General features: G+C 37.3%; 1 protein-coding gene across 1 annotated transcript in view; it reads right to left on the bottom strand.

Annotated features, from left to right (window-relative positions):
• Positions 1-6,059: 6,059 nt before the first annotated feature.
• OCA2 (OCA2 melanosomal transmembrane protein) overlaps positions 6,060-23,222 on the bottom strand; it is a 205,040-nt gene continuing 187,877 nt past the window's right edge. The window contains exon 24 of the mRNA XM_074930224.1: positions 6,060-6,161. Within this exon, the coding sequence (XP_074786325.1) occupies positions 6,074-6,161 (88 nt within the window). The 3' untranslated portion in view covers positions 6,060-6,073. The remainder of the gene's footprint in view (positions 6,162-23,222) is intronic.

Raw genomic sequence — 23,222 nt, 5'->3', positions numbered from 1 at the left:
GCAGCCATCTTTAGTCAACAAGTGCTGTGAATATCTGCTTGGCATGTTGCTTTACATCAATTCATGATGTAGCCACACATTATTCAATGACATTCAAGCTTTTTTCTCTAATCAGAATTGCAGATTTTCTCACAGACATCCTTGAAGTATTTTACAAACCTCACTCAACATTTTCACAAGAATCCCTCAGCAGGATAAGTGAGACAAAGTTTAAGAGTAAAATTTTATGCTAATTTGGAGTTTACAATTTGCAACAGTGACTAATCAGCACATCAGAAAAATCAGGTAGTAAATTCTCAGGTGAAAAGCCTTTCTCAGCCTCCAGCAGCTCCCAGATGTAGTATATGGACTGCATACGCTGTTTTAAAGGTTTTAACTGCCAGCCTAAGCAGCTGGTAAGATTTTTCAAAGCTGACAAAGTCAGCTTGGAGGATTTTTCTTATCGGACACCTAAAACTATGTCTATGGCAGTACCTCAGTCTCTGACAAATTTCAAACCCTGAAGTCTGTCGTGGAAACATGAGAGCATTAAAACTCTTCAACAGAAAAGGTTGTGTGTTAATGTGTTTCATATTCATATTCCCTTAACCTTATTCTTGACAAATAAACTGTCAAGTCAAATAATCTACATGCTATAACCAAACTAGTAGCACAAAGTTTCAGATATTTCAAACCAGCATGTAACTCACTCTGTATTTACAAAAATAATTTTTAAAAAATATAATTATATTTTACAGGTTTCCTTTTCTTAGGCATTCTGGGATCTTAATAAATTGGCCATAATCTGTAGCTATAATCTGTAACCATCTGAGCTCAAAAGTGAATGCAGGAAGGACAATGAGAAACAAAACATCCTGAAGCATTAACATTCCTGAGTCAATTTAAGGAGAATCTGTTCAATTTATGTTCATGAGCCCCAGCACTGTCAGACTTGCTGTGATTTTTTACTTCAAATCAGTGTGTGTAACTCTTCTCATGACCAATGCATAAAATGCACATGAGATGTTACAATCTGGAAAGTGCAATAAATGAATATATTAAATAGAAGGATGAAATAAAAAAAGGAGACTATGCACATCACTGACATTAGGAAATTTGGAAAAAAATTATCCATTTCCCTATTCTTAACATTGTTTGTTAAGTAAGAGGGGTTTTTTCCCGCTTCTTATACTTTATTAAGGATAAGTAGGCACAGGCCATCTGAAGAAAGGGCATGGAGGCAAAACAAATGAGTTAGGGTTTCACTGGGGAACTGGTGGGCTGGAGGAAGAGAATGTGAATGAATAAGGTTCAGAATAGCAGATATCTATAAAGGGAAAATATCTGGTGGACAATAAATTCAAGAGGAAAGGGGAAGACATGGAAGGAATCAGGAAAAAGAGAAAAATCTGTAACACCCCACTGATTGTACCTCTTATTTATAGCACTCTGCTGCTCCCTTCTCTCTATTATCTTGTACAGTTAGTGCAGCTCATACACCATGGATAAATCTATGTGTGCTGTTTTTCTTAAAAATAGCAGCAGGTCTTTTATTCCAGCCAGGATAATAGTAATGATAGCCAAGACCACGTCTTGAGAGAGCTTTCTTTCCATTACTGAATCATTAGGCAAAGCACTAATTGAAACTACAGCTAATAAATCACTGCTGCCTATCAAAGCTGCAACAGCAACCTGAAGAAAAGAAAAAACAGCATGTGATCAACTTTAAACATAGTGCAAAACCCCTTTGCTTCTTATATTGAGAAGCACTAGGATATTGCTAATCATATAATATTCTCCCTAATAAGAAATGTATGCTAAAAGGTTTCTTCTCTCATCTTCTCCCTCTAGAGAATCTATGGAGGAAGATTTAAATCCTCCTCTCAATAAATCTCCAATACTTGTTGATTTTCAGTTGTCCTTAATAAATCACTCAGATGTTCATATGCTGACTTAATCTGAGGTGGTTAGCACTTATTCTGAATTGCTAGGATTTCCTATTGTAAATTCACTTCAGAAATATTAATTTAATGCTTCAGCTGTTTCATTATTTTTTCTGACTTGGTTCCCAATCATTTTCTTAGCATGCCATTACAATAAACACAGAGACTCATGCTTAGCATATTTATTTTCTATTTCAGGTGCTTCTTAGGAAGAAAGTGAAAAAGCGGAAGAAATCAGCAGGCTTCTGTGAAAATCCATAGTGTATTTGTGTCTTGGCTAGTGTTGACACTTCCCATCCTTTCAACTCAAAAAAGCTGCAATGAAGCTTCAAAAGGTGAAAAAAGGAATGAGCAAAGATATGAGTATTCCTGTATAACAAATGAACATATAGACTGTGATCTCCAGACTGGAAATAGGTCTATAAAATCATGATTTAGAGAAAGGATATATATTCATTATCCCTTCCCAACCAAAATATTTTGGAAAGGTGTTGGGGGAGAGGTGTCATAAAAATTAAATTAGCAAAGGACAAGTTCAAAACAAACAGCTGGAATATTTTTCCCATGGTGTATAGTTTATCTGTGAAACTCCTTGTGACAGAATTTGAATTTTAAAAGGTTCAGTAAGGAGCTGGGTAAGTTTGTGGAAGCACAACCCATCAGGTGCAATGCAATATAAAGATGACATCTCTCATTCAAGAAGTCTCTGGGTTACAGAAATCTCTGAAAGTGGCGACAATATTCTGGGAAAGCATCATTTTATGTTTGCTCTACTCTTGTGTTCTTCGCAGGCACCCACTACGCCCTATTGTCAAAGACACCTGCTAGACTGGGCAGACTCTTGTCCACTCTCAATGACATTTGCTAGATAGCTCAGTATTTGGTGAAGTTCTAATACGTCCCTGTTACTTTCCTTGCTTTCAGTAATTGCCCTGCTTATCTGCTGGAGATAGTTTCTTTTAATGGCCTTTGTTTACATTGCCCTTTAGTGGTATAATTCGTATATTGCTGGTTTATACCAGTTTTGCATTTTACACCCTTCAGAAAATGGATCTCAGAGTAGTCATATATTTATATTTACTCTATGGCTTAAAACAAACATCACCAAATAGCCTAAATGAATGTCAATGAAAATGAGAATCCTGTTCTCTGAGATCAGCCATGAGCATACTAAGGATAATACACTTTTACATAGTGTATTATTTAAATATTTTGTTCAGCCTTTTAGAGAGAATTTCAATGCAAAAATAAATTCCACCCACTCTTCAAATTTACTCAGTTTTTATGGGTTCCTATATAGTTTTGTGAAGGATGTAGTGCCTGTAACTTGTGCACTTCTGATGTGCAAATGATGTTGATAACTATAATGGAAGTCAGTGAAAAATATACTTCATTACCTTGAAATGATCTGAAATACCTGGGTAATTTTCATTTTAGCAGATTGTCTGCTAATGTGAAAAACAACAGCAAAAGGCCAGAAAAACATATTTATCACTGTTATTTCTCTGGTTATTGAACATTAGATTACACTCACGTAAAGCCCTGTGCAAACAAACAGCTTTATCTTCTTTTTACAATTTGCTTTGTCATATGAGCTCTCACTGAGCTTTTCTTGGCTGTGCAAAAGAAGCAAAATGGTTGTTTAAGGAAGGAAAGACAGTTTATTTGGAGGAAATCCTCAGGAAAACAGTATATCATAAAAAAATTTCCTAGAACTAGAATGAATTTAGCCTTAAGTTTGGTTGCCTGTTGCGTGATTTGCACTCCCTGTGCACTACTTGCTTTCTTTTGACAGGACAAGTAACATAAAGGAATGAAAATCTCATCTGAGTCCTGCTGATGTATCATTTCTGAAGCCAGTGAGATCTGTCTTGCACCGAAGTGTTCCAGAGTATTTGCTAAGATGAGTGAGTGGAAATAAATTGCTTCACTTCCATCTTCCTTCCAGCAAACTGTAAATGCATTTTCATATCAGCTAATGTGATCGCATTATTAGCATGAGTTTGTTTAGGGTTGGCAGGAGGGTTTCAAGGTCCCAGGAGCAGGATTAGGTTTTGTTTAGGTTTTTTACCCCTTTAAAAAGAACAATAAGAAAGAATTAGTAAATTGTGCTGTGCGACCATAGTCTCATTTTTATGCTCCTGTGTGCCAGCAGTGTTTTAATGGAATGGAAAAGAAAATAAAACTTTAAATTGTGTGAGAAAAAAAAAAAAAAAAAAACACAAAAACAAAACCAAAACCAATCACCCTATAACAGATAAAACCCAATGTATTTTAGCAGAGGCTGATTTTGTGTTCTCTAGGGCTTAATGCAACAATTCTTGCACAACCAGTGACTGCACCAAGATTGCTCCAATGTGAGAAATGTTGAGGGCTATAAAAATATTGTGTGAATATTTTTAACAAGGGATCAGTGTTAAGCTGATTAGCATAAATGTTTCTTTAATTGAAACAGAATTCCAGTTACTACAGAGTAAACTGCTATTACAAAGAAAATGTCTCCACATGGAGAGTGAGACAGACCCAATTCAATATCAGACAAACTGTCTGAAGAAATGTCTTTCAGGTTCATCTGTTTTTTGGTTTTGTTTTGATCCAGACTTCTTGCAGGGGCCTGGTTTTGGTGGTTTGTTTTTTGTTTGTTTTTTCTTTTTTAATATAAAGGGAAGTGGAGGTTATGCTGGTTCTGGGAGAAAGTCTTGTGATCTACAGCTAGTCACTGTTAGACGAGCCTCGAGATTTCTCAACAGTGGTGCAAAACTCAGCCTGGGCACAAGAGACTTCATTGATCCAAGGGCCCAAGTATGGATGCAGCTGGAAATCTTGGTGGCAGGTTTTGGGGCAATGGAGTGAACTCTTTCCCTCCTGCTCTACATGATTCCTTTGCTACCACTGAATCTACAGGGAGGGGTGGGAGCCAGCCTTGCTCTGAGTGGGTGCTGTGACTCATTTCCATTAGCCTCTTAATATCATATTTCAGTCTTTAAAAAAAAATCTAGGTGAGGAATAGAACCTGCATATGAGTAAAATAGGGTGTATGATTAACCTCACACCCTCTGTGCGAGAGATACTGCTTCTCCCTCACCAGGTTATCTCAAGGACTAAGCACAAGTAAAAGCCACATTTAATCATCTCTGCTGGCTCCCTGTAATTCAACCTTGTTCATTTGCATGGCACTTACAAGGTTGCCAGTTTCTCTTACTCAAGACAAAACAAAACTGTTACTAATTCAGACCAATCCCACAAAGGTATTGCAAGATGGAGATTGAGACCTTGAATGCCTCACAGGATTTAATATTTGTAATGAGGAGTTTAACCTGTTCTGGCAGCCAATAATACAAAACAATATATGTGGTTTACCACATTATTATCAGAAGGAGGAAATCAAAGCCAAAGTATGATATCATTCTTCCATATAGTGTATTAACCTATTAAAAGATTTAGAAATGGAAGATGTCCAGTGCTTTATCATATTTTATGTCCATAGTTTTGTAAGAAGATGGGCATTAGTTTAAGAAAAAGGAAGCTTACCACAGGTTAGGATCTTTAAAATAAAAATAGATAAAATAAAATAAAAATATTGCCTTCATAGAATGCAACCCCAGTTCCAAAGTAATAATTCCTTCCACAGCACATTTTCAGGAGATGTGTTTATTTTTAAATGTAGATAATGATACATCTTTCATAGTGTACAGAATTTCTGCATAGCCACCTATTATTACAACTTGAATATTAGTTACTTAATACAAATAGCTAAACACATTGACAAAGACAAATGAAACCCTAAAAAGAAATTACTGAACATCTGCTATTGTGAATGAGTTTTTCATCTGTGACTGTACTAAGATTGTATCAATACAAACTTTTAGGCACAACATATTCCCATGTGATGGTGCTTTTTCATCTGCACAATAATTGCATTCACAATTAAATATATGGATTCTTTTAATTTTGACTGTCAGTTTCTGCAAATTGCTCACAAAACAGGATGTTAAGAATGACCAAACCTGATACTGATGCTGACAATCATTTTGAATTATACCATATTTTGTGGTCTTACACATCTTTTTCCTTTTATATGTGTTCTTAGTGTTCTGATATATAAACTAAATTAAAGAGAAAGCTTCTTTGAGTCTTGAAAGTATAAATTACTATGAGTTCCAACCTACTACGACATGAGCAACAAGAAGATAGCACATCCCAATGGTACAGGACACAACCATCATGGGGAAACCTAACCTGAAACAACAATAAAATAAAGATTAATAAGAATACAATGGTTTGTTCTCCAAGCAATTTATGAAAAGGAAATTTAAGTTATCCTACGCATTCCAAGCCTCAAATATGCTTATAGCAGAGCCAAAAACATGGATGTACTGAGAGAATGGCAATGTCTAGGAGTCTAATACGCAAGCTCACATTTCTACTTACAGCCTATTTAAGAGATAGGAGGACAAAATTAGCATAGTTTCATTGGTTTCAGGATATCTCTTCCAATTTACTCTGTCTCAGAATCTGACATGCTTTGTTGTTTTGTTTGTGTATTTTTTTCCCCAGACAACAAGCAATTTTACAGGTAAAATAGCAATTCTTACAAATCCTGCAGTATTAGAATAGATTATCCACTGTGTATGACTTCAGATTAGGTTTGTAACCCTGGTATGGCACTTTATAACAACCTATGGCTGAAATTCATGAAATTGTTTCCCTGTTGATCTGTAGTCACATACAGCTAGTATTCTTGTTCTGTACCTCTCACCAGGTTTAACAGACTTGAATATTAATGGACTCTTGGAAATAAACTCCAGGCAGTTGTAAAAATGCTAAGAATTTTATGTTCTATTGAAACAACTCTTTCTTTTGCACCACAGAATAAGATTTTCAGACAACACCCAGATTCTATAGATTTCTTTAGACTGACAAACACAGGCAGCAGAGACAGAAAACTGAAAAGGATGTTGTGGAGTTGGCCAAGTTCTACTCTGATAAATTTGTAGGTCTTCTATATGTGCGGAAAAAAAGGGAGTTTTCTGAAACTTAAAGCATTATTGTATGATACTGAGGGACTGTGAAGAACCACTGCTGTCATCACATTCATTTGTTTTATGTTACTAAAATCACAAGGAGAACTGAGATGAGAAATGATCATGCCACAAACAACCTTCTCTACGTACTTTCTTTTGTCATGTCCAGCTAAGAATTTCCATAAACCTCATCAAAGTATGGCAATGTTCTCTGAAGTACAGCATTTAATTTATTCTCTTTCTTGAAGTAAGACCTACTTATTACATGTGGGTATATTAGTTTTGTCACTTCGCCTTGCATGTTAGGAATCGTTAGCAAGGTTCCTCGAGCCCATTCCCCTCTGTCACTGCTAATCAAAGCACCAATGAAAGAGATGTTCATTCTGTACGTGACAGGAGGACAACATTCTCTTAGCTGGGGTGGTTGAATAACTTCTTTCTTTAGGAAGCTACAGCTAGAAGGGACATCTTGGGTCATTAACTCTGGCCCCCACTTCCTCAGGATATTAAACCAGTTGCATAAAATGAAAATTAGATTTCTCAATGGCTCACTGTAGTCTGCTCTTTCTACCTGCATCCATGGCACTACTCTAAATCTTGAGATCCTCATGAGTTATGTTTCTCTCATTGCTTTTTTGCTGAAAAGGTGGCTGAAGGAGGCATAGATGTGACCAGCAGGTCAGAGGTGCTTTCATCTTTAACAGCCATTGTTTAAGTTACTGACAATGGAACTTTACCAGGAATGAAAGTCCCACTGCAAACACAACAATATTCAGTCCTGCCTTATAAATTTTGCAGAATAATTAGGAAATAAATAAAATCCAAACACTCCGAAGAAAATGTTGGAATTATTTAGTGAAGAACAAGTTTGTCCATAATGCCTGCTTCACAGCCACTCTTAACCCACTATCAAAGTGATCTTGTCTCATATACCAGTAGAAATAGAGTCAAACCAAGAACAGAAGGAAACCTTTGCAAGGCTGGAAATGTACAAAGGGCAAGACTGTCAGTGCTGGCAGATTGTCTTGCTTCTGTTTCCTTGACATCCTCCTGAAGAAGCTGGCATGTCTCTGTGTGCATGCCCTGTGCCTGAAAGATCTGCCCCAGAAGTGCAGTTCTCATGCCTGGCTCCAGAGGCTTTCTCCTCCATCTCTCTGGGATTTAGGATCTGGTGTGCTGGCCTCTTCTGCCATTTTGGTAAGAGACATTATTATTGATATTCTGGCTTCAAAGGCATTAAATGTTAAGCTGATATTTGGAATAGTCAAAAGAGGGAGGGAGAGGAGGAGAGAGAAGGGCCAGCTGTGTCCAAGGGGTGAAATGTATGAATAATGGTTGAAAAGGTCATAGGATTGTGACAAAGCTTTCAAATATTTCCTGAAAAGTCTGAAATGCATTTGAATTTTTTTTTTTTTGTTAATATGAATATGTATAAATATACTGCAGATAAGTGTTATTTCTTTTCCAGACTGACTGGTAAAATCCTTGCTTTTGAATGACTCGTTACTTGAAAGAACTGAATCATTTTTCAGTCACTAAACTATGATCAAGCTGATAATATTGTAAAAGAGCAGAGCTAAAGCATCTCTTGGAATTGTTTTAGAAAAAAAAGAGAAAATAAATTAATTTGAATGCTAGCCAGCTGCTTCTCAGACCCTTTCCTTCCTTCTCTCAGCAAATCTGATTTCTGGCCTTCCCTAATCTTACTTAGATAAAAGTGTCCAGACAAAAAAAGCAAAACAAGCAATGGCTGTAGGAATAAAATAGGATGGCTAAAAGAAATTTTCCTACATCCTAATGAATGCTCCCTGCAGCTGTATCCACAGGACAGGCTGGTGAAGCGGAGATTGCTACAATTCTCATAAGAAAACCAGCTGTTGTCTGACAGAAAACAGAATTTTATTGACCTCACAGTTAGTAAATAATGAGCTGGTACTGGGAGGAGTAGGGACAGTGCAGATCTTAATTTGTACTAATGCAAACTAACAAACCTCCCTGGAGAACGCACAGCAACTCAGCAGTGAATGGCAACATAAAGCTTTTGTGAACACTGGCAAGGGGAGGGAAGGATCCGAAAGATTCAAAGGCTACTCAACCATTGAAAAGAGAATGGAAAAGTTAGCTCCAGCTTGGAGGAGGTCCATGCAAGAAAATGGATGAATTACACAGGGTCACATACAAAGATGCAGGAATTGTGATCATACCCCCACTATGACAGTGCCAGTCAAATGTGTAGCTGGAACCAGACACAGCTGGTCTGGGGAGGAACCTCATTTCGTTTAGTGTGGATGCTTGCATAGGGTACAACTATGAAACCATTATTCTCATTGCGTGGACAATTACCCCTCAACTTGGGGCCTGAATTTCAGGCTTCTGGCCTGAGCCCTAAAGTAATTGGATCAAACTCAGTGTGGAATTAGTGTGCCAGAGAAACAGGAGATGAAGTTCAGTCAGTAAATATTAGTTACTGCAGAGTTAATCGATTACTTTTGTTGGTTCAGTGCTCTGTTGTACTATTACATTACCCATTAATCTCCCCAAAAGGAAGACACAGTTCCTGTCCCAGGACACATACAACACAATGTTTAGATACCTATGGGTTTTTTAGTTATATCACATCTAAGAATGCATTTTAAACAAGGTAAAAATTATTTCCAGCAATTCTCATTTTCAGCATACACCTTGGAGTCAAAACACACCACGTCATTCAGCTGCTCCTGTCCAAGAAAAAGGATCAGAAGAGTTTAGAATTCATAAAAACCTTTCTTGCTCTAAAATTTCACATTTGTAACAAACACTAATTAGCATCTTTGGCATAAAAATTTATTTTTGTATCCTGCACAGGGTATTGTTTTCTTGCCTCTCCCTCTTTTTGCAGACAGGGATATGCACACCCTGCATGGTACAAAATGTTCATCCTGACTCTCCACAGCCAGCTCAGGGAGTTTTCACCACTGCGGAGAGGAACTCGGGTCAGACACAAGGAAGGATGGACGACAGAACCTAGCACTCACCCCATTCTTCCCTCCTCTTCATACTAGAAGCTTACAAGTAAAACTGCAATATAAATAAAATCACCCAGCTTAAATATATACAACAAGCAGATGTTAATTCAGCATGAGATAGTGAGAGGATTTCAAGTCAGAGCCCCAGGGATTTGTCTTGGACAAAGTTTTACTTATTAACAACATCAGTGATTCAGTTGTCCCAGCGTGGGAGAGATGTCAGACACTGTGGAGAACAGAATTCAGTGTGTTCTTAATAAATTGAGAATTTGAAATGAACAAAATGAAAATCCCTGAAAGTAAGGGTGATATATTAAAAGTCAAACATGGGCACAAAAAGAGCAAGGCAAGTGAAGCTTTTCACTGGTAATGACCTAGTTATTACTGATCCTGCTTCACCACAAGACTGTATTTACTTAGAAGAAAAGGAAACTGGTGTATGAGTATTCTGGGAATAAATCCCAGTTTTAATGAATATCTACAGATGTGAATATTACAGTTTTCTTAGGTTATAAATTTATCCCATACAATTTGCTAAATAATAACAGTAAAGCCTTTGGAGTCTGAATTGAGGTTTTCTGGACAAACAGATCTCCTACAGTACCTTGCAGCTCTATTTTGTGATACTTCAAGAGTGAGCAGGACCCAGGTTGGCAAGGGCAGGAGAGAGGAGAGGAGAGGAGAGGAGAGGAGAGGAGAGGAGAGGAGAGGAGAGGAGAGGAGAGGAGAGGAGAGGAGAGGAGAGGAGAGGAGAGGAGAGGAGAGGAGAGGAGAGGAGAGGAGAGGAGAGGAGAGGAGAGGAGAGGAGAGGAGAGGAGAGGAGAGGAGAGGAGAGGAGAAAAAGAAAAGAAAAGAAAAGAAAAGAAAAGAAAAGAAAAGAAAAGAAAAGAAAAGAAAAGAAAAGAAAAGAAAAGAAAAGAAAAGAAAAGAAAAGAAAAGAAAAGAAAAGAAAAGAAAAGAAAAGAAAAGAAAAGAAAAGAAAAGAAAAGAAAAGAAAAGAAAAGAAAAGAAAAGAAAAGAAAAGAAAAGAAAAGAAAAAAGAAAAGAGAAAGCTTTGGAATCAAGATAGGGATAGGGAGGAGTGATTTTCTCATTATGGTCACAGGCAAAAGACATTCCCCACTGGGGAAATAAAAAAAGAACATCAATTTAATTTGAATATCACTACCACATTAATTTATCAATCAAAGATTTATCAGAGTAGGACAGTGAGAAATACCTTCACATCTTAAAATCACCTTCCCCCTACCCCTCCCTTCTTCCTGGGCTCAGCTTTGCTCCTGATTTCAATACCTCCTCACACCCAGCAGCACAGGCACAGGGGACGGGGGTTGTGGTCAGTTCATCACCCGTTGTCTCTGCCACTTCTTCCTCCTCAGAGGGAGGACAATTTACACTCTTGTCATGCTCCAGCATGGGTTCCTCTCACGGGAGACAGTCCTCCACAATCTTCTCCGAGCTAGTCCTTCCCACGGGCTGCAGCTCTTCATGAACTGCTCTGACATGGGTCCCTTCCATGGACTACACTCCTCCCAGCAACTGACTGCGCCAGCGTGGGCTTCCCTCAGAGTCCCAGCCTTCTTCAGGCACAGCCACCTGCTCTGATGTGGGGTCCTCCACGGGCTGCAGGTGGGCATCTGCTCCACCACGGACCTCCTCTGCATCAGTGCACCTCCCCCTCCTCTTCCTCCTTTCCTCAACTGACCTTGGTGTTTGCACAAGTGTCTCACTCACAACTTCTCCTCATCTCAGGTTCCCCTTCTTAAATATGTTATCACAGAGGCACAACCACTGTTGCTAATTGGCTCAGCTTTGGCCAGAGGAGAGTCTGACTTAGAGCTGGGGGAGCTTTAAGAAGCTTCTTACAGGTGCCACCTCTGTAGCCTCTCCCCCCCACCAAAAACCTCACCACACACATACCCAACACACATAAATGTTTTCACCCATAAAAAAACAACCTACAGTCACTGCCTTCCATGACAGCTCATAACTTACAGAGCCTGTCCATCCTTGGAGGGATCTGTGACAGAACCATGCCTCCAAGGAAATGGGGAACCTTGGGTGATTCCTCAGTGGAAAAGCAACAGCAGAAATCTTTCAAGACCAAAACACTGGCAGTGAAAGAAACCTGGTGATAGCCAGGAGTAAGAGTTAAAAAAAAGTTAAAGCTAACTTCTACTCCCACTTGTATTCGCATTTAAATGGACAATTTAAACTTGACTGGTGGAGTTTGCATCAGGCTTAAAATTTTGGTTTTCTCACTTCATATCAGTTTCACAGTGCAAGTTCTGTAGAACATATAACCTCAGCTTTGCAGAAAAGGACCTGGGGGTCATGGTGTACACCAAGTCAGCAGTGTGCCTTTGCAGCAAGGAAGGCTAGTGGTATCCCGATCTGCATTAGGAGGAGCATTGCCAGCAGGCTGAGGGAGGTAATCTTTCCCCTCTGCTCTGCGCTGGTAAGGCCACAGCTGGAGTGCTGGGTCCAGTTCTGGGCTCCCCAGTACAAAATACATAGACATACTGGAGAGGTTCCAATGAAGGGTCACAAAGATGATTGCAGGAGTGGAGCATCTCTCCTGTGAGGAAAGGCTGAGCGAGCTGGGACTATTCAGCCTGGAGAAGGGGGGGGGGGGGGACACACCTCATCAGTGTCTATAAGTGCCTGAAGGGATATTGTAAAGAACACAGTGCCAGGCCCTTCTCAGTGGTGCACAGTAACAGGACCATAGGCAATGGGCACAGACTGAAACACAGAAGGTTCAGGTTCCCTCTGAGCACCAGGAAACACTTTTTACTGTGATGGTGACCCAGCACTGGCACAGGTTGCCCAGAGAGACTGGAGTCTCCATCCTCAGAGAAACTCAGAAGTCATCTGGATGCAGTCCTGGGCAACAGGCTCAGGTGGGCTCTGCTTGAGGTGGACCTCCAGAGGTCCCTTCCAACCTCATCCTTTCTGTGATTCTCACTCACCTACTTGTTTCTCTGTTATGCAACGAAGGATAAGAAAGCATCATCTGCACACCTGAAGATTGGCATGTCATCAGAAAATATTTAATAAAGGATAGATGATGATTCTTCTCATTCTTGGACAGTCATCATATGCAATGCTTTCCTCTATAAGTTTGATCATCACAAGCTCATTTTTAAAAGAAAATCTAAATGTCTATGAAAGCAGCCTCAAAAAAGAGACTCAGGTGTGGATATACTTAGGAGATACATAAGGTTATTTCTGAGCGAAAGGAAAGTTACACCTTTTAATGAAGTGTCATAATTCAATTTGCAAAGTAACTAACTTATATTTCTTTTCAACAAAAGGATATAACCACAATATTCATGGACCTTAATGAAAATAATATATTATAACCCTCATGAACTGAACTCTACAAGGGTGTTTTTTTAATGGAAGATAGAATAATTTTACCTTGATGAATAACAGAACTCAGTTAGTTAACAAAAGTTATATAGGTCTACATAAGTTATAGTCTAATGCAGTACAGCTCTGTGAGGAAGTTCTTTTTCTGTACCTCAGATAGGATTACATATCAGAGTTAAAACTTTTTTTTTTTTTTTTTGTGGAAAAGGAGAGGACAAAATGATCTTTATAAAAATAAGACTTGCTTGTGAATACTGTAGTTTCTGAAATTCTCCATATTTTTTTCAGATTTATCAAAAAAAACCCTATAAAATAGTTATAATAAAATTCTTAGATGTACAGCTCATTTTCTTTGTGATTATTTGCTGCCAAATTCTCCTATTAAGAGATTTTCTCACAAGTTTATTTTGACCTTTCATGCTAATTGTTAAAAAAAGAAAACCTTAGAATTCCTTGGGAACAAAAATCCATTTTTATTAGGTTTATTGATTAATTTCCTACCTCTTTTCTTTGGTTTTGGGAAGGAATGGAAATTGAAAGGGAAGATCATTACTTTGTTGTCTGCCTTACTCTCAATGCCACTAGGAGTTTTCCTCTTGGTCAATTTCTCTGTTTTTATTATATCTGTGGTCCCTTCCTGTCATCCTATTTCTTCTTTCCCTTTCTATCAATGCAGGCTATCTTATGAGTCTCCTGTCATTTTGGTTGTGTCAGCCTTTCAATCATTCCATGTCTTTGACATATCGATCCCATTTACCTGAAATGAAAGTGTGGACTTACCTGCCAGCTTAAAGAAAACAGATTCAAAATGTTTATCACATGCCCATGACCCCTTCAAATCCAGACACCTGTTGTAGTTCAGAAAACAGGTGGCTAAAACTGCAAGTGATCATTAATTCAACATTAAATTGCTGTGAATTTCATATAGTCTGGAATTACATAAAAATTACAGTGTGGTTACCTACTAGTTACCATACACAGGAGTTACTGTGTAGTTTAAATCACAGAACAAAACCTATAACCCTATTTTTCTCTGATTGCTAAAATTATAATAATTTCTCACGGTATTCTATCTGTTTTGAGCCTATGCCAAGGTTCCCCGTAGAGTCACTGCCAGGAGTGAACCTGAGATAGGGAAAATCAGCTCTTGAGTGAGAAAATGTAATGGTGTTAGGTTTTGCCTTGCACAGTTGAGAACTTTCTCCTAAAGGTGTCCTGCTGTAACCTCAACACTTTTATCTGTAGAACAAGCAATGGGCCTTTCCTTGTCCTTCCAAAATTCTGATTATCTAAAGAAAGTGTAGACTTTCACTATAAGAGAATAGTTGGTCTGCCAGCTCCACCTGGCAGATTCAAATTACCATTGACAGAATATTTGTTGCAGTATCTGTCTAGGTCTCTGTGGTACAACTGAGATGAAATACAGGACTGTCAGAACAAGTGACTCTGATAACTATACAGAACTTTTTCATACATGGTAAATTAGCAACCTGTATGAAACACCATGATAAAAATTGGAAAACACATCAATTCTAGTAAAAAAAAAAAAAAAAAAAAAAAATTTAAAAATCAGCAAGACACTAGTTATTAGATGACAACAGTATCTGACCTTTCTTTTAAAACTAAACACACAACTGCAATAGGAAATGGTGAAATCCTGCAGACAGCCAGGGGAGAACAGAGCTCAAGTACAGAAACAAACCTGAAAACACAGATAGAATTAACAGTGACATTTTACTGGGGAAGAAAAACATAACACTGAAATGTGTGGAAGTTATTTTTCTGACAATTCTTCTGATTCTAATATCCTTTTAAATTAATAAATACATATTAATAATTTGGCGATGTGCACGTGTTCAAAACCTTCTATCTAGGTGGCAAAAGGGGAAAAAACAGTAACTTTCCACATGGAGCCTTAAGGGCCCCACACCAACATAAATACTCCACATTTAAATGAGAAAGATAGTGATGTAAGTCAAACTCATTGGTGTGACAGGGTGTAAAGGAAGCTAGATTGAGATCTTTGCACATGTTGAGATGCAAATTTATATAGTCTACTCAAATCCAGATTACTAGGCTCTATGAATTAGATTTCAATGTGATATTATTAGAGACATGTATAAGCCAATGGCTTGAAAAACATCTTAAATCACTTGTTTAAGCATGAGAATAATTCCATCCTAACTTAGAAAACACACTTAAGTGTTTTACTGGATCAGGAGTCAGACAAATAAAGGCACCCAAGATATCTCATCTGTAGTCTCTTTTGGAAGATCTCCAATGGCAGAAAAGCCAATACTATGATAAGACAATACGATTCCGCTGTGTACCCATCTTTGCTTTGTTTTGTCTTTTCTCCATCTATCTGCTCTATGGCATGAAACACCTATCAGGGTCTTCATCAGGTAAGTTGCAGCTTCAAGTAAAAATTTTGTTACTCTTGACATGAATGATACGATTACCCAAAGAAACTCACAAGATTTCCCCAAGACAGCACTTATTTTCTACCTGACCTCCAATATCAAGAGTGAACTAACCATGTTTGAACATACCAGGTGCATCCTTTGGCCAAAAAGGCTTGCACCAACATTCAGCCAAGGTGAGAGCCAGGAAAACAGAGAGCAGAGGAAGCTCTTGCATTGAGGATGGCCAACCCAGACTGCTCTCAACATTTTCATTTTCCTAAAACCTGTGTAACTGGTATAACCTGTATAACAAAGAGACGGTATCAGGTGGTCTTGACAACCTAACACACCCAACTTAGCTGAAACCAACTGTCAAATACTAGTCCATGGATAAGAGATCATCTGTTCGCACTTATACTTTAAGTGGGCTGATCTTTCCTTAGTTTCCAGAAGGAAGCAATCTTGTACACATTGGTAGAACATTCTGGCTTCCAGAGAGGTTATCCAAACCCACACTTTGATAAATAGAAAGAAGTCTTTACAAAGTCAACTATGACTATCAGTCCTTGTTTCCATGAGGAACTGTGCATTCAGACCTTCCATACTATTACAGCTTCAGTGTTCCTAAATCTCATTTTTTAAAAAAATCATGCGCCTTTTGTTTTGGTTTTTTTTTTAAAAAGGGCAAATGTTCATGTGCTAGCAACTTGAACAATATTTGCCGTTAACTCAGAGCACTGGTATTGTATTCCACTGTCAAGAAATCACTGATATCCTGAAAAAATAAATGTTGTCAATACAACAAGATAAATATTAAAATTATTTACTACATACACAAAAAATCTTAGATTACAGTAGTTGCTTTCCAAATTCTAATCAACTAACTGGATAAACTGGAATTATTTGGAAACACCTTTCCTCTTATTTATTCAGATTTTGCCCTTCAAAAATAATCAAAGTTTAATTTACCTCTGGTTTGCCTTGTTTTCTTTCTAAGACTGTATGGAAAACAGAAGAAAGTGTGTGACGTTTTTTTATTGGTCATTATATTTTCTACCATACATGCAGTCTCTTCAGAGAGACAAAGTTTCTTCAAGCAATTTTATGAGACAGCTTTGTATTTAAGCAGTTTCCCCTAATTTTTAATACTGCTAAAATCTACATATCCCTTTAAAATGTAAATTGCTTTATATCTATTTTTCTCAGTAATTCAATCTGTATAGTCTGTTTAAAAGAGTATATTAGCTCTATTAACAGATACTCCCAAGAAACATACAGTATACAATGATAAAGCTCCAAAGTCAGCTGTCAGAACTATAGAAGTTTACAATCAAAGTAGTAACTCCACCCTTTGCCAGGCAGCATTGCTATGACTATCTGAAAACAAGTGATCTTACTTGTTGTCTGTTGGCAAAAAGGCATATGTTTAGCTTCATCTTTAGTCAGATGATTTTTCTTTGTCTTGTAATGTAACACACTTGATTTTGTTTCCAAGATTTCTGGTCCATCGAGAACAAAGAATTGCAAACACAGTATTATTTATTGTTACTGCCAATGTGCAGCTAGACAAATTGTTTACCATTACATTTACCAGAGCTGAGAGAAATTCTGCAAACTCAAATTTGCACATCTTCTAGCAAATTTTACTGGTAAATTTAGTTTAAATAGTTGCAGTTCACATAAGTTTCTAATTCCCTAATGACAAAATTCAGGGTTTTTATTGCCAAGACTATTTGAGTCCCCAAATAGTCCCTAACAATCCATTACCTGGTGCTTTAATAAGTAAGTCATTGAGGCAGAGTAGACTTTCCATTCGTTATTAAGGGAACATCTTCTATATAGATAGACTTCTATATAGATAGATCCCTTCGTGCCCTACTAAAAAACTAGGACATGCCATAATAAAGCTTGGCATAAAGATTCAAGATAACCTGCTAGTGATTTTCTGAGTTTATCAGAACTTCATGCATCCTTGGTTCTATCATCATATATTAGCAATATATTGCTAATCTCCACATTCTCCAGGCAGACCCCAAAACAAGTTTAGTCCTCCATTTGTTGCTTCTGGACTTGTTATGAAACTTTCATGCCATTCTAAAAACTAGGAAATGCAAATATAGGTAACTGATTCAGGTCCTTGGGAAAGCCAGACTTATTCCTCTCCCACACATCTGTGTAATGAAGTGTAGTTGTGAATCTGAGTTTAAGATTAAAATCATCATGGACAACTAGAAGAAAAAAATCAATGAAGTATGTATTCTCTGACAGTACTTTAAGAGACTAATGTACTGATTGTGAGTACAAACCACAGTATTCCTGGTAATTAATTATTCTTATGATTTGTTTGAATGGTTCTGATACAAATATTCTACTAATGAGATAGACTTACATAAACCTAGTGAGACCATTGTGCAAAAATGAATGCATTAGGCTTGCTGAGATAGGTTTTGCAATGTTTACAGTTAATGTTTCTGTATTTTATGAAATCTTTAATATATTGTAAACTCACTTGTGATGGTTATATGATTTTTGCTTTGTAAAAAGCAAATTTGAGTTTTACCCCCATTTTTGTTAAAATACCTTTTTATAGCTCAAACCTCTCTGCTATAGAAATTTCTGATAAAATGTTTTGTTTATTTTTGAAACACATTTTATCTACAAAAAAATTATAGACTACATTATTTTTCTACATATTCTAAACAAACCAAATATAATGGATATAGCAGAAATTAGCCATGATTTAATTTAGTTCCAAAATGCTTCACTTAACCTTTACTAATTCTGTATTAACTTACTTTTTCCCAGTGAGGATTCAGAAATGGAAGTTGCCTGAATGTTATTTCCATTAATGTCCTTAATCTCAACCCTCACAAACAGTATCATGGAGCATTTTTCTTAGTTTCTTGTTGTTTTTTTGTTGTGTTGGTTTTTTTTTTTTCCCACACTGTGCTCTTTTATTTTGATTAAAGTACAAGACAAAAGGGAAATGACATTTTACAGTAGAGATTAATCAGTAAATTCTTTAATAATTTCAATAGAGAACTAGTCTCAACTATTTTAAAAGCCTTGGACTTTGCTAAAAAGCCAGATGCTACATAAGAAAGAATATGTTCCACCCCATTTCCCTCTCCTCTTTCTCCCCACTTTGAGATTCCCATTCATGTGCCATACAATGTAATGATAGAGAACTCACGTACAGCAGTTTATCATGACAAAGGAGCAATGTAATTGCATTTTTAATTAAAAAGCAGAAGGATGCTTCCTGTGCACTACTGATTATTTTTCATTATGAACTCCGCAGATGCCTCCTGATGAAAGGTTGCTGATGTTGTAAGGCCACTAAACTTCCCATGACAAACCGTACCCTTTAGGCCACAAAGTCTAAGAGAAGAACAAAGACTGGAGATTTTCAGTCCAGCAGGGTGCACTTGGAGGCTTCTCTCCAGCCCACCATGAAACACCAACCAAAGGCAAATCAGCGGGCAGCTGGAACCTTCCAAGCCTTCTCCTCCACTATGGTGCACTGTAGTGTACAGGTCTTCCTACCTCAGAGAAGCCACAGTTCTGAGCTCCTTATGTGCTCACTACAAGGAAAGCTTTTATTAACCACAGGTCTAATTTTAAGTGCACTAGTAAACTAGTAAAGTGAATCCTGTAGCCAGAGGCCTTATTTTTGCAGGACGCGAATGAGAGGTATGACACACACCAATACGGTTAACAGTCAAGCTCTCATGTTTATTAGAAAAACAAGTCCTTGTATATTCTTGTGACAGCAAATCCGTGTGTTGCTCTGGCGCATGCTCATTTCAAAAACTCGTTCCTCTCAGCACTTTCAACAAGCGCTACTAAGCGTGCACAACCGGTAGATAAATTTCTGCTTTGTTATTCTAAAAATTCCTTTCTTATCTGTTTCTTCCCTAATGAGCAAAAATACTTTCGCTTTTAGTTGTCATTAATCTAGACGCCGTTAGTCTGCTAACACAAGTGCGTCATTAATTTAGACATCGTTAATCTTCTAACTTGAATGCTGATGACACTTTTGCATTGTCAGTGACGCAGATGGTTCGCAACCCAGCATACGCACCCACAGAATCCTATTCTGAGCACATTAACTCTTCAGCATGTTAAAGCTGCCATATACAAAGCAGTAGAAAAATAAATAATATACAGATATATCCCTCTGGATTGTCACAGATACATACCAACATTTCTTATGAGATGAAAGAAGAGAGTTAACAGATGGGCAAGATAGAAAAAGTATAGCATGGAAAGGCAGGTAAGTACCACTAGCAGAATGTGATTTAACATGGGCTAGCTACCCATGGGTTCACAGGTGTTGCAAGTCAATAGCCAGAAGCATCAATTGGAGTTCACTGTCTAATTTGTATAGACGGCAGATAACCCTTAAGGTGCTGCAAATTGAAAGGTCAGGTAATGAGAAACTGGTTCTCATTGGGAATAAGGATTACACACACAGTGACTGAAATGAGAGACAAACAGAAATAAAATTAATGGATTTTTTTTTTTAATTATAAAGACATTTGACTGTCTTCATATTTTCAACAAGTGGGTGAAAACTAAGCTGGCTTCTGCCTCTCTCCTCCCACCTTCACCCCTACAGTGGAAGAGATGGATTGCTGCTCCAGGAATGTAAGCATGCACCAGCAACCCACGTGGGCATTGCTTCATGGGCCTGCACTTAGCTCATAACATGACACAAGAGTGCGACGGAAGTTCCTAGCAAGTGAATTATGCAGCACACCAGATGGTCTGGGCCAACCATTTACACCAAGGGTACATGCACCCCAATTTTCCTCCGTTTTTGTTTCATTTACTTTTGAACATCTTGGACAATCAAATGGTTGGTTTAAGTGTCATGAAATGATCCTCAATCATTCCTAAGTCCCACCACAGAATCACATTAACTTTCTAAAATATCACGATCATTGTTTCATATGTTTAAGACATTTTCCATTTTAGTTTATTTCTCTGAATTTGGCCTTTTCAGCTAGGGTAAATAGACTTTCAAATTTCCTGTCTTAGAAAAAGAAGGTACAGCGATGCATTCAGATGCATTTCAGCTGTACCATCATGAAACAAAATCTTAAGCAAAATCTTGGCATTAATATCCTTATAGTGCCAAGACTGAATAAGAATATTTCTTGACTGCTTGGAATAATTTAGGTTTTTTTTTTCTTTGTCTTTAGAAAGTCTAATCTTTAAATAATTTCCATAGTACTAGCAAAATAATTCATCTGTACAGATGCCACTTAGTTTTGAGCCTCTAACAATTTTTGTTCAGCCTTCATTATCAGGAAGTAGTAAAGAAAAGGGTTGATAAAAAATGAACCCAGAAAAAACAAACAAACAAACAAAAATACATATTCTAAAAATTAATTAGTAATATCTAGTAATATATTTTGCACAGTACTACAAAAGAAAAAACAAACATACAAACAAAACCCCAGCAGAACTCCTTTTCAAACATTTCTAGCATGAATTCTTCCTTTTTTCTTTAATAAACTTTATCAAGCCAAGTAGAATAAAATTTATAGCAAACACAAAACAAAACAAAACCTGCAAAACGTTATCTATTTTTCCAGAATAGGTTTTGTACCTTCTTCCAGAAAAGCAGCTCTTAGTCATTATCAGAGTAAAACTAATGTCATTACATAGCCATTAAAATTTTAGCCTATTGAATTGCTATATAACTGCTTAAAACTTTAGAGTGCCCCTATGTAAGTAATCCTCACTGAAGCTGAACAACTGCAAGTGTTGACCAGGAAGTTTTTATTCAAGTGGTTTATTAGTGTTGTTTAAATGAATGCAATACTCCCGAGTGTAAACATAACCAGGAAGATAATTATTGTTTTAAGTTATCAAAAATCACTGCTAAGTTCAAGCAGTAAAAAAGCAAAGAATATAGTAAATACTACCACACCTTTTGTGTGACAAATAACATCTACGCAAGAAAACAAAAATCTATTTAGTATTCCATGAAAAGCACTACTTCCTTTGAGCAGTTCTAATTTCAAATGCATTATCGCAAAAAATAACATAAAAAAGGTGAAATCCTCCTTTCTTTGAATCATGTTGGGAGACACCAGGATGATCTGTTTGACACACTATTTAGCAACAGAGGGAAAATCACTTTGCTAGTACTATTAAAAATATCAAATTATTTGAGAAAATGAAATGCCATGTAAAACTATGATTCTGATATAATTCCAAATGTCTGAATGATGCTTTGGCAAGCAAACTTGAAGCACAGGATTAAGCAAGCTCAAGATGAGAATTAATATATTCTCTTAAGAAGTCTTAATAATCGGGGTTCATATGGCAAATGTATATAAGCTTCAGACTGACAGCATTCTCTGAGTTTCCCAGACTTCATGTCTCTTCCTGCCATTTAAGTTACCTTTGTGTTTGGATCTCTTGCAAATCCTTTTTCAAAAAAATGTTTACAGATAAATTTCTCCAAGTAAATATTCTCAATCCAGCATTTTCAGACTAATTCTGGTAATTGCCAAAGTATCCTAATTCTTCTCTTACTAAGTCATCTCTACTTGGATGAAGTTGTTCCCTTCTCAACCCCCCCCCCCTTCCTCCCTTCTCCCACCAACTCACTTATTCCCAGCTTACGATGCAGAATTTTTCAGAACAGAACTATCTTCCATCTGGCTGTTTATGAGCTCAAACCCTGTTCTCAGCATACAGCTCATACTCTGAAATGAAGCACTTTTAAAAGTTATTTCTCTCCACTGACTGCAATAAGAGCTCTGTGTGTGGAAATAAAGTTATCAACACTGTAGAATGGAAAAGTGAGGTGAGATGAATCTTTCCTTTCCTGACAAGGAGCTCCATGAACGCTGGAAAATAATGAAGCCTTATTCCCTATCAATTTGTGTCTTAAGTTTGATTAACTTTCGGTAGAAAGCTCCAGCTGAAGCTTTCTTCTGTAACTTATACGCTCAACTGACATCGATTTTTTCAGTGTGTAAAGAAGTGTGGGCTCAGACTACATTTTCCCTCAGTGGGAGTACTAACAGTGTTTCTTTTCCTCTTCCCAGCCACCGACTTTGATGACATTTCAGCAATTTTAATTATATTTGAGAAATCAAGCCCTCTTTCCCCACCATCTTCTCCCCTGTCAAAAGTGTTTGAAGTTGATAAGCACATTCAGAATTTATTAGGTGTGAAACAGAGAGACATTCACAGCAGTATGACTGCACAGGAAACTAGATTAAAAGTTAGGCTTTGATGGAAAGAGAGGAACAAAAAGCTTTTCCAAAGCATTCTTTTTTTCTGAAACATACTTGTTACAAGTAGCTAACTGATCTTGAGATGTGCTAAAGACTTACCTTGATATAACTCAAGAATGATTAGAGAAAGAGATCTAGCTTTGCATGTGCTTACATTATACAGTTCTAATCTCCAACTTATCAGAATGCTTATAAGCGTGGGAAGGTAAGGGGAAGAGAAAGAAAAGTG

This window comes from Athene noctua, chromosome 1, assembly GCF_965140245.1.
Source record: "Athene noctua chromosome 1, bAthNoc1.hap1.1, whole genome shotgun sequence".
NCBI classification, from domain to species: domain Eukaryota; kingdom Metazoa; phylum Chordata; class Aves; order Strigiformes; family Strigidae; genus Athene; species Athene noctua.
Note: the sequence above shows the minus strand (reverse complement) of the source record. Positions and strands in the feature narration are given on the sequence as shown.